We start from the raw sequence: 12,894 nt of genomic DNA, 5'->3' as shown, positions 1-12,894 counted from the left end.
GGACCCACAGGAGCTGTGGTCTACTGTAGACAAGACGTGTGCTGGTACACATTACTGCCATTTGTAGCAAGAGCAGCTAAACAAACCATTAAATAAAACTCTATGATTTGTTCATTATGTTGTGCAAAACTGGGCAAAGCTATTGCTCTGATTGGTTCTTTCTCAAAAATAGGGGGGGGGCTGACCTCAGAATTCCCCATTTGTTTCATATTTCCTTGTGGAGTTTGTCTGTGTTTGTTGGGAAAGAAGCAAACTAGTTGTTACTGAATTCACATGATTGTGAAGCAAAGTACAGTTGTATGGTTAGCTGCTCCTACTGAAAGTGTATATAATGAAGCAGGATGTACTACATGTACTAACATATCCCTTGTCCATGTTAGATCAGGTTCTTGCAGCTCCCTGATTTGCTGTGTTGTGCAGACTTGCTCATTGAATTATTACTACTTTTTCATGTGTTAATAAGTGACAGTACATGCTATGTATATTTACTCTGATGTAATGCTTGTGAAATTCTGTGGGTCTTTCTTCCAAATGATGATGTGCAGTTTACTAATCTAAAGCAGGAACTTCCTGCTAAAACATCCATGCCTGTTAAACTGATATTGTCACAAAATAGTGACTTTGTACTATGTTTGTACTAAGGACAGTTGGTTCAGTTACCCTGTGTATCCTTTGGACAATACTGACAAGAACATTATTGCTTTTCACCAATCCACTTGATACTAAAACAAGAGATACACATTGGAGTGTATTGCATTCCTCCTTAGTGGTAGAATTCAAAGATATAGCCATGTTAGTCTGTAGAATCAGTATGTAGAGAGATCTTTGAGACCTTTGAGACTCAATGAAAGAAAGACGTTGGTAGCTCATGCTGCTAACTTATTTCTTTCAGTTAGTCTCAAAGGTGCTACAAGATATCTCTACATAGCATTTCTCCTTAATTTGGTGCAATGATGAAAATCTCTAAATTTAATCCATCTTCCTATTGAAGAAGAGTGTCTGGAGATGCTGCAGCTAAGCTGTTAATTTATTTGAAAGGATTTGAAGCATGCAGACTGTATTATAAGTTATGTCAGCACTTCATCTTTAGAATCCCATCTGTGTTATTAAATGCAAACCCTGGCTTTATGTAACAAAATATCAATAAGCTGGGTTCTAAAATTGTAGTGGTAATTCTTGCTAGATGTTTTGAGACTTGCTGTGTAGTTCGGATCTCTCTCAGTTGGGCTCTGCAATGCTCAAATATGTATTCCTCTTGAGAAAAATATGTGCCACTATAAATGCATTCAACTTGGGAACTCAACTGCACAGTCCAAATCTGACCAGTCTTGGGTTCCTAGCTCCTTTCAGCTCTTAACCAGCAGAAAGTAGTTAAAGCACCTCTGTCTCTTACATTGAATATTCTTCTGGTCCCCCAACATTCGTGTAATCTGAACATGCACAATATTTGGCCTCATTCTGTTCCCCAACATCAAAGAGAAAGGAATTTACATAGCAGAATTGACTGGGAAAGGGATCTTAAAAGAAGAAACCTTGTGATTTCATAGACAGGAAATCAGTGAGGACACGACTTTCTGCATTACACAGTAAAACAGTCTATTTTTATGGCTGGCAGAAAAAAATGCCCATCTACCAGACATTTTAAAAATGTGCATTACCTCCCAAACTGCTCACATTACAGTATGATTAGTGACACGCTTGAGGAGGAATGGTACACTTATTTTTAAGTGTTCTTTTTTAAAAAAAAAACTGATCTGTTCAAAGAGGGGTTTATAAATAAGCTTGATAATTTAAAAGGGCATATTCAGTGAAAGAAAAAGGTACCTCTCAATACTAAAAAGACATAACATTTGAAGCGGCAGCATAAGGCATTTTTATGCATTTCCCAAATTAGTAGATACTGCTAAAGCATCCCAGAATTTGTTGTACACTATAATCAGTGTTTCTCTGTATGTTTTGAATCTCCCATTCCCAACATTCCCAAAAGAAAGAACTTAATTGATATGACATTAGAATGCCACTTTTTAAATACATAATCTTGTTTACTAACCTCTGTTCTAACCTGTTCACCAGCTGGTGTTGGAAAGCATGACATCTGGGACGTAAAAGCTTCACCTAACAGTAACTGGGCAAACATCACCTGGAAACACACGTTTGATCCTGATACTGAGTTTGTGGTTGAGTATATCAACAGTAAGCATTGGGAGCACATGAATGCTGCGGGGTCCTTAATGCCACCAGAGATCCTGTCATCTCTCAGAGGTTTAATGGACCTTTCATGCAATGTTAATTATAGTATAACTAAGCTTGCTGTTTAATTTGTGCATGGATGTTGCTTGGGGGATGAGAAAAGCATGATTTTTAATATATCTTTCAAATATCATTGAAACTGTATTTTATGTTGCTGTCCTCATAAGTGCAATTTACCTTTCAGTGTAGGTTTCAGGCCAATGCATTTCAACTGGATGCACCCTCTTAAAACTGGGCTAGTTGAATTTGCAGTGACTTCACAGAATGAAATAGCTATAGAAACATATTTAGAAATCTAGCTGTAACAGTAGGATTTCGTGTATGAACATAATGGTGTTTCTGGAGTGGGATCCCCAGAAAATCCAAACAGAAAAATGATATTGATGTGGTTCAGTAACCAGTGAGCAAATTTAGCAAATGTAACCTTTGTTTTCAAGCCATTGTTCATCTACCCCTTTTCTGACTGGTTTATGCCACTGAAATCTGGCAAAATATTCATTGTTCAAGTAATTAAATGCTGTTTAAAAACTTGTTAAAAATAGTGCATTTTGGTTTTATAGCACTCTAAGCCATTTAAGTATATGTTCTTGGTATGTTTTCCATGGTAGTAGTTTGCTAGGGCAAACCATGTCTTATACATTAAAGGATGGGAGAAGCAATAGTTACTTGGAGAATATAAATCACAAATGCTGACAAGTGCCATACTAGTGATTGGCAATACAGTAATGAGGAGGATCCATGTACAGCCCACAACAACCTGTTGTAAGGAAAGAAGATCTCCTTTCACTGGAATGCTTGCCATCAGGGTTGCCAGTGCCTGTGCCACACTAGGGTCTAATTTCAGGAGAGCTCCCATTCATCTTCGAGATGCTGTGACAGGAGTGGCAGCAAAATCCACTGCAAATTCTTGGCCCCATGGTGGTGTATCAACTCCCCACCATCACTTCCCATGCTTAGTTTGTAATATTGTGTGACAGCACACATCATAATACAATGACAGTTTGGTTTGTGAGAGCCTTCCTGGAACTGCCTTTATGGACTTAGATGGTTTTAAATTACTAGTCCTGATGCTCTCGTTAAATCTTAGACACTTTTATCAAATGTATTTCTGTGGATTTAATTAATTCTGCCACATTTGAGAGAGTCACTTTGTTACTCTGTTACAGAAAACAACAAAAAGATTAGTCTTATGTTATTAAAAATTGACAATTTTCATTCGATGTAAGCTTCATGGAATAAAGTGTACTCTATGGAAGTGTGTTGCAGTCCATGAGAGCTTATGTCAAATAAAACTTGTTCATTCGTATTTTAGGTGTTCCAAGACTTTGTTGTATTTTTCCTGTGACAGGGCATATTAAGGTTTTCTGTGCCTAGCAATTTTCTAAGGTTATGCTGATGCTTCATTCAGGAAACTAAAACTCCTGCCCTATTTTTGAAGAAAGTTTCTACCCCTGGATTTGCAAACAAAGTTTATTTATTTGCCTTAAGCATAAATGATTTTAACAATGCATTTTAATATAATTTAATATTGTGATTTGTCTGCATGTTATTAATTAAAGGTCAGATGTTACTTCTCCTCCCCTTTGCCCTTTCCAAAATGTACTGAGTAAGAGCATCTATCATAAGAGTGCTACCAGAAGGAGGACTGTGGTCACTGATTGCACATCTGGCATCTGCAAACTGCTTAAGGGCATTGAGTCCCTTCTTATGCAGATAAAGAGTTTCCTAGAAATGGTTGTGCAAAAATCTCCCTTCTTTTCTGTAGTTTTCAGTGCACTCCTGATTTTGTATTAGATCACTGAACCAGTAGTGTGAGACTCTTCCATCTGGTCACAGCCTAAGGATATCAAAACAAGTGCTCAATTAGGTTAGTTAGATGATGCCTAGAAAAACCGTTTCCCTTTAAACAAGCTGAGTGAGCTGACTTGAAAAGCTTTTGTACACAAACTCTTGAAAAATCGTATGCTGGTGGCTGCGATCCTGGATGTTTATCTTGCTGATCCATACCTTTTCTAGTGTTGTCATCAGGAGGGGCACATGTCAGCCCAGTAGTCCTAATCAGATGTTGGTGGGAATTTGCAAAGTAATCTCTGCTTTTCCTGGTAGCTGCATTTGATGTGAGGTTTCTGTTTCTCAGGTAACAAAACAGTGAAATCTTACCCTGCTAAAACCTATGTGGAGCTGGTTGACCTGACTCCTGGGGAGAAGTACATGGTGCGGGTTTTTCTCAAAGGGAACGATACAATCAGCTCGAATGTAACCTTTGAGACAAGTGCAGGTGAGATGAGGCTCAGCCTCACTGTGTGCTCCATTTTGGAGGTGCATTTCATTCCAAGCTTTGCTGCTTGTGTCACGCTGCTGCTTCAGGTGAAGGAATTCAGGCATGCATGGAGAAAATATCATCCTCTCCTTCACTTGCATTGCAAACTCTGCCCTTATTATACAGCTGCCAAACTGAGATGCATCATCTTGAATGAAAGTGTTTAAACTATATTTGTTTAAACTATAAATGTTTTAGCATAGCTTCCTTATGCAATAGGTTTGCTTTTTGGAATGAGAAAACATATAACAAGGGCAGAAACATAAGGCTTTTTATTTTCAACAGAAAAACCCTCTGCTATTAAGGAATGTACTGTCTGTTGCTATTTGTGTCTGTGTTTTTGCTTTTGTGTGTGTGTGTGTGTGTGTGTGCAATGCTCATAGTCATGTTGCCAACTGTTGCATGAGCACATGCAATTATATGGCAAAATTTGTATCTGGGTATTCATGGACAAGAGACCGAGGTTAATATCACGTGGTACATGGGCTTTGGGTGATTCACAGAGATCTGTATGAAGCATTTGCATACCACCAAAGCAAGCCATAAGTAGTAATATGATCGTATATAATCTTTGTGTGTCTCCAAATTGCTTGTAGATGTGGCTTTTTTCACTGAAGTTGCCATCATTTTGTTCACCCATTTGTATGGTTGATCAACTTGCCTAATTACTGTATTGCTATGTATTTTGTGGTGTTTTCCCATGTTTCTTCACACATGGTTGATGATGGGGGTTGGGTAGAGGACAACAACAGTGCATTACTATTCTGTCCAGTATGGACTGACAAAGTAATATTGAGATTTTTACAGAGCTATTTCATATTTACTTAAAGTTTCCTTATGCAAAAAGGAAAGAAGAAAAAGGAAATAAATAATTATAGCACTACCTTAGAAACATAAACTAATTAAAAGGTAACCAACTAATATTTCATCTGCACTAGATATAAAGCGCAGATATATTCTCTCAGAACCTGTAACATTTTAATGTGGACAGAAATACATTTGAAATTTTTTAAAATGGTGGCGGCGGGGGGGGGGGATCTTAGAACTGGAGATACATTGACAATCCAAAACTCTATTTGCTAATTTTGTAATGGGTCTTCCAAGAATTGCATAAATAACCTGTCAACACCAGATCCATTTCATCTTGGAAGCTAAGTAGAGTCAAACCTAGTTAGTAGTTGGATAGGTACCACCAAGGACTATAAGGAGCTATAAGCTATATTTTAGAGGAAGGCAATGGCAAATCATCTGGGAATGTTCCTTCCTTGACCAAACCCTTTTAAATCAATGGGGACACTATAAGTCAACCACTGACTTGAAGGCAACCACATACAGCTTCTTACATAAACCCTGACCTACACTCCTTGGGCTGAGGTTTAAAATTATAGATTGTACTATGTATACTAGTTTAGTCTGGCTAGGCAACATTTTCATCTAGATGTAGCAACAGAAATGACCAGGAAAGGACACAGACCCTCCTTTCCATAGTTTTACAATATCATTCTTTATCATTCTTCTCCCTTCTTGCCATAATTTCAGTGTATTGGACCAATGTTGGTAGATATTTCCAAAGTGTGTTGAAAATGCATGTTTCACCAACTGAATATGGATAGTTAAGTATTTCTGTTGCAAAACCACTTGAGGATGCTCTCTATCTGAAATCAATATAAATAGTTGCAGAAAGTATAGCTTCTTTGATATGCAATTGTTATATAATATACTCTGTTCTTTGCTTTAACTTGGATTTTAAAATTACAAGAAGATTCCTAATTTCTGTTATTATGCATGAGAAACATTCACTTATTTTCAATCATTAGGTTGATTTTAAATCCTACTTACTATTCTTGGACAAAGCAATTGAGCAAGTGGTAGCTAGCCATCTTTTGGGAGTCCTAGAGAAATATGCAACATAAGGTCACATGAAACAGGGCTTTCTGGGTCATCGTATGAGTTTGATAATTCTTCCTAAAATAAACTTGTCAGAATTTATTTTGCTCCTGTGTTAGACACAAGCCTTTTTATAACTTTCAGTCCAATCTTGTTTACACCACATGTAGAACCTTTCCATGCCTAGAATTCAAACATAAAACCATGTTAGTCTGTAGCATCAGTACATAGATCTTGTAGCACCTTTGAGAATAACTGAAAGAAGGAAATTGGCAGCATGAGCTTTCATAGATGTCTACAAAAGCTCATGTCACCAATTTCTTTCTTCCAGTTAGTCTCAAAGGTGTGATGAGATCTCTCTACGTACCTTCCATCCTTAGTCACAGATGCTTTCCAACATGTGTTAGCTTATGCCTAGAGCATGAACTGTAAGGTACAGTGAGTCTGCAGTTCCCATTATAGTTTATCAAGACACTTCAGATCTTTTTACTTACTGAAAGATTGAAAAATGCTTGTAAAGCAGGAGTGAGCAGATGTGCCCCTCCAGAGGTTTTTCATTTCCAATTCTTATTATTGCAGGGCAGCGTAGCTAATGGTGCAAGATTGTAATAGTTGTAGTTCAACCTCTAGAAGGTCACAATAGCTCATCCTTGCTTGAAAGGATCCACTTGCTAACGTGTGCTGTCTTCTGCAAACAGAATTTCACACAGAATGTTATGGTGAGCACCATCCTTTGGTCTCCAGTTTAAATAGAAGAAGCCAAAATACCAGGTGCTGTGTGTCTTGCAAGGATTACATTTCTTGAGAGAGAGTGCCCTTTTCCTAAAAAGGTTTTTTATATATATAGAAGTGAATTTCCCTTCTTTTAAGAAATGAGGAAAGAGTTTCTCTTCATGTGGCTGGAAGGTATTTAAGCTTTTTATGTGTTCCACATGCATTATCTGCACAAAAAGTCTCAACTTGCCCATATATTTCTGATTCCCAGAAGATTGTCTGAGCCACACTGTTTCAGTGGCTTCATTTCACTTTGCAGTGCCTTTTTTCATTCTCTTTTTGCTCCTCACTGGTCGATTAAGATAGAGTTAGCTATCCCCATCATCTGTAGTCATTAATAACTGTGAGAAGAAAGCACAGTCCTTTTTCTTTAGGTTATTTTTCAAAGTCTTTGTTGTAAAGATTTCAGTCTATTTGAATGGAAACTGGACATACCAACCTCCTCCACAAATGCAGTTTCTTTCTTTTGCTGATGCTGGTGAAGGTTTGACTAATTGGAAAAATGATTTGCAGTAGCGAGTTACACTTAAAAGGGCTGGTGTTAATTACAGATGCATCTGGATAAAGAAAATGATTCATTTCTCCTCTTTACCCCATAATAAATATAAATACAAAAGACCACAAAGTTATGATACTGTTGTCATATATAAAATGCAGACACTTTCGGCCTTTATATACTAAACTTTTGTTAGTGCCCTTTTTTTGGAATAAGCAATAAAGCATTTTTGCAGAATCAATGCATTTTTCCAAAATTACATCATAGATTTTGATTCATTGCCACTAAACCTTTTATTATTCTTCACATGTTCTAGCTGTTGTACCAGACATTCTAAAATATCAGCAGGAATCTTAATAATTCTCAAAAGGTTTCCAGAGTTCAGTAATCAAAAATGTACTGGACACCTGAAATGTGCAGATATAACCTGGTGGCTTTCTGGTGGCCATTCAGGAGCTTCCTGTTGACATAGCTGGTAGTCCTACTCAAATCCTCAACACTGAACTTTATCGCACCAGGTTCTCGGCCTGGCAGAAAATGGAAACGAGTGGGGGACGGATTTTACCGCACACATCCGTCCCTCACTCGTTCCATTCCCCCTCTTTTCCCTGCCCATTCCATTCCAGAGGGAACGCTTTTTGAGAACTGTTCAGAACAGTTCTCAAAAATTTCCCCCTCTGGAACGAATTAAGAATGGAAGAGAGGGGGAACGGAACGAATGAGGGACGGGTGCGTGCGGTAAAATCCGTCCCCCACTCGTTCCGCACTCATCCCTGCGCCTTCTGTTCCATGCTCAGAACGGAACGGAAGGAGCCAATGCGATAAAGCTCACTCTTAGAAATCTCTGCCCACTGATTAGACATTAGCACCTTATATGTTCCCTAGACAACCAAAGAAGCTGGAGAAGAGAAAGCTCAGGAATGAGATGGGTTTGACTGCACACAGGCATATCCTTCACATATCAATCAAAGAAATGGTTCTCCATACCAGAATCAGGAAATGGAGCTGTACTGATCTGTGGATATGCTCATCCATGCTCAGATGTCCACACTGATAAATCCTTTAGTTAAGAAGCTGCTCATATCTTGACTTTGTCCATGTTTAAACCAATACTGTATGAAGGGTAGAGGCAATGGTGTACTCAGCACTGGGGATGCACAGACTCCCACATTAGTAACCATATAGAGTACACTACAAATAATTAAGACATAGATAGAGCTGTCATTTTTCAGGCCCTCCATTAGACTCTGCATAGATCACAAAACAGGCTTTTCTTATCTGAAATTTAAATTTAAGTAGCATGGAAAAATTGACATTTGAAGAGGGGTGGGTTTTTTGTTTTTGTTTTTTGTAGTTTTGGCATTGCTCAGAAGATGGGTTTTATAATTATGCTGGGGAAGAATTTTTGATTATCTTAGAAAGAACCCCCTTTTTGCCTGTTATTCCACATATTAGCCTATCTAAATTGTTACCTTTGGATCTCTTTAAGATTCATCTCTTCATCTCTTGAAAGCTTTTCTGTGTTAGTATCGTTAATAAAATCATCATTGTTCCAGTGGCTGCTGGCATAATTCTGTTCCCATTGTCTCCATTCTTTAGATTAATTTAGCCTAATGCAGTTCTCAGGTCCATGCAATTAGCAAAAAAAAACCCTCCTTCCATTAGAAGATTTTCATAGTTTACATGTGTGCTTCTGTCACACAGTAGAGCTTTTAACAGGGAAAGGGACAGTATGGTAAATCAGCTGCCAATAGTAAATGGAAAGAATGTCAAAATGACAAAGGCTAGGAGGATGGCATCTAGCACCTTGAGTCAATTAAAGTTACATACACTTTCTGAAAAGCATCAGGTAGTATGACAGAGGCAGAGTCTTCCAGTGAAGTATCATCTTTGCAAGCTTTCCAGAAGGCCCCTTACAGAAAATCAATGTGTGGAGACACATTTATTACTAGAAAAAAGAGTATAAATAGTAGTCACATCACCCATTTTTTAAATGTAAATGCCAAGAATTGCCATTGAACCTGGGACCTTTGACTTGCAAAGCATGTACTCCATCAATGAGCTATGGTCCCTCCCCAAAGTATTCACATTCATACTTTTATTCTTGCACTATTTGAAAATTGAAATATCAAGAATGAACCTTTATGCAGTTGACAGCTTGGTAGTAGACTCTTGAATATCAGAGCCAGGCCAGAATTGTGGGCAGCCACACTAAATTTACAATCAGACAATGGCCTGTTACAGACAGCCAAAATAAAGCTGCTTCGAGTCACAGTGGAGGTATGGTGTTTCAATGATGCATGTGTCCTAAGAGTCCAGAAGTCGCACCAAAGCCATGCTCCTGCCCTAAGGACTGGAGCATGGCTTTGGTGTGGCTGCTGGACTCTTAGGACACATGCATCATTGAAACACCATACCTCCACTGTGACTCGAAGCAGCTTTATTTTGGCTGTCTGTAACAGGCCAATGTGTCCAGCATCTGTTGTACCCTAAGATCAGTGAGGTGAGACAAATGAAATGCCAGAAACACAGCAAGCAGAAGATGCGGCTTTGTTTACCAGACAAAGGCAGATAGTCAGAAACTGCTGATTTCCATTAAGCTGACCAGTCCAGAGGTCTTACACTGCCTGCCTTTTTGCAGAAGCTTAGGCCCATAACATTGCTAGGTGGCTGCCAGGGACCAAACAGTCCAGCATGGGTGCCTGCCTGGTTCATTTTAATTCCTCACAGTCCCTCAAAGCAACACTGTCTCCTCTTCATCCTGCTATTGCTGTTGCTGACTTCACCACTGCCAGATAAACTGGATGGAAGCTTCCAGGAGGTATTTTGCTGAGCAAACCTTCAGAACAGCCAGAATGACTGACAACGATGGCTGGAGATTCTGGACATTGTAGTCCAAAAGGCTTTTTTTTTTCTTCTTTTTTTTTTTTTTTTTTTTTTTTTTTTGTTTGTTTGTTTTTTTTGGCAAATTGCTCAAATCAAGAGCACGGCCTGCAAAACCTGTGTTGTAACTATTCTTTTGTGCACATAAAGACAGGTGTGGGGCCAATGTTCACATTCTGCAGTAGGCTGCAAGGCTAAGCCACAACCTCAGGTTTCTGGCTGAATTCCAAGAATTAAGAAGGGCCCTTTCCCATGACATAATTATATTGCTATGATTCCACTTTAACTGCCATGGCAACATCCTGTACAATCCTAGGATTTGCAGTTTAGGGAGGGTTATGTAGACTCCAGTGCCTCAACAAACTGCCAACTCCAAGATTCCATAGGATGGAACCATGTCAGTTACAATGAAATCATGGTGCTATAACTATGTGATGTGAAAGAGCCCCAGATAGATCATCCTTTCCCAGGTTTGTTTAAGATCTGAAACTGATGTTTTTTTATTGCTGTCAGGATATAGCAGGAGGCCAAATGAATTATATTCACATATTTAGATTAAGTTAAATGCCTTCTTATGGAACAAATTATTTCTGGAAATACGTATTGCAGAACTGAGCAGTTACTGTGACTGGACCTTGAGATGGTCTGGGAAACTGGGGGTGAGGGGGTGCCTATGAATGCAAACCATGTCTTCTTTATAATGTTGGCAGAATTTCAATTCTGTGTGTAGCAATAATCTTCCATTAGTGCTGTTCACTATATTTTTAATTTATTGAAGATAATTTGAAAGCTGCTTATACATGTTACTTCCTACTGGCGTTTTGATAAAGCATTAGCTTATGGTCTAATAGCATAGTTCCAGTTTGATTCACAGGAAGGGAAAATTCTCTCATTGATTTTCAAGTCATGAATCCAACAGTTAATCTCTTTCACAGTTTGGTCTGAGTGAATCATTCCTACCATGGGGCGTACATATAGGCTTGACAAGTTAGGGTTTTTTGTGGAGTCTGAAATGCACTCATATTCCTTAAGGTGCTTCTGAATGTGTATGCTTTAATTGTCTAGGATGATCTGTGCCCAGAAAATAAAGTGGTACATACATAAGCTACAAGCTGACTTTATTAAATTTCTCTTCCTGTAAGACTGGAATGACCATTTTAGTATTCATGTATAAATAATAACTTCTATTTAAATTCCATTAGAGTTCCTGGCAGTGTATAATTTTAAAAAAAATTAGGTGGGTAGAGGTGTATGTTTTCCTCTTTTTTATGAAAAAATATTACCAGACATATATTGATAGTTGTTTGACCTTCAGAGTATGCTGCCAGTTCCTATTAGGAATATGTCATAATCTGACTGAGGGGTGGGGTGAAACAGACTGCCCCTTTGCACCACCATCTGGGTGGCTTCAGTGCGCTCAGTTTTAACGCCGCATGCTCTGAAGCTGCCCAGAAGTCAGCTTCCAGCTGCTCACACATGGGTTGGCTTCCTGGTGCTTCACCAGCATGGCGTTTATGTGCCACATGCTGCCAGAGCACCATAAAGCTGGCTTCCATCTGCGGCTCTCTACCGCTCCTTTTTCAGCTGGTAAAAAGGCAGATTGCGGCTGCAGCATGAGGTTGCCATGGCCCCAATCCATCTTTGGAAGGGGTGACTTGAAGTTGCCCCTTCGGAGTGAGCTGTTTCTCTCCTAAATTTAACACACGCACACATTGGCTGGAATCCTGGATCAACTAAGTAACCTCTCCTGGCCTGATCACCACCACCCCGAAACCTGACAAAAACAATATTCACTTGCACATCAGTCACTGGCAAAATTGACCTCCTTCTTCCCATTAAGCTGATGCCCAGTAGTGTAGGTTCGCGGGAGAAATACAATCATGGTAGTAACATCAAAATCATGAGTAATATTTGTGAATATGAAATAGTTGCAGATGAGCAAACCTAGGTAACAGTTTCTTATTCATGATCACTACCTAGTCATGATTAGGATACTATTGCTACAGTTGTAACTCCCCCAAAGCTCCTTAACTGAGCATCAGCTGTATGGGGGAGAAGGAGGTCTATTCTGCTAGAGGTTGGAGTGTGAGTAAATGATGGTTTGGGTCAGGTCCACCAGGTTTCGATGGGGGTCAGACCAGGAGAGGTTACTTAACATACCTGGCTAAGTAGCTGATACAAGAATCTGGCCATGATGTTTAAAGTTGCTTTCTCCTTTGTGACACTTTGCAAAACAGTTTTGATGGGATCAAGGCTAAGTTAGCAGCAATGAAGTCCCATTGAA

The 12,894-nt window shown here is 39.0% G+C and overlaps 1 protein-coding gene across 22 annotated transcripts in view; it reads left to right on the top strand.

Annotated features, from left to right (window-relative positions):
* NFASC (neurofascin) overlaps window positions 1–12,894 on the top strand; it is a 275,421-nt gene that overhangs the window by 248,122 nt on the left and 14,405 nt on the right. For 9 of the 22 annotated variants that reach the window (XM_042462334.1, XM_042462336.1, XM_042462341.1 and 6 more), the window contains 2 exons: window positions 2,074–2,262; window positions 4,388–4,528. The exons of 8 other annotated variants lie outside the window; for them this stretch is intronic. In XM_042462334.1, coding sequence (XP_042318268.1) covers window positions 2,074–2,262; window positions 4,388–4,528 — 330 coding nt within the window. The remainder of the gene's footprint in view (window positions 1–2,073; window positions 2,263–4,387; window positions 4,529–12,894) is intronic. 5 more of the 22 variants (XM_042462354.1, XM_042462340.1, XM_042462339.1 and 2 more) reach the window with 2 other exon arrangements.

Source organism: Sceloporus undulatus, chromosome 4, assembly GCF_019175285.1.
Source record: "Sceloporus undulatus isolate JIND9_A2432 ecotype Alabama chromosome 4, SceUnd_v1.1, whole genome shotgun sequence".
NCBI lineage: Eukaryota > Metazoa > Chordata > Lepidosauria > Squamata > Phrynosomatidae > Sceloporus > Sceloporus undulatus.
Note: the sequence above shows the minus strand (reverse complement) of the source record. Positions and strands in the feature narration are given on the sequence as shown.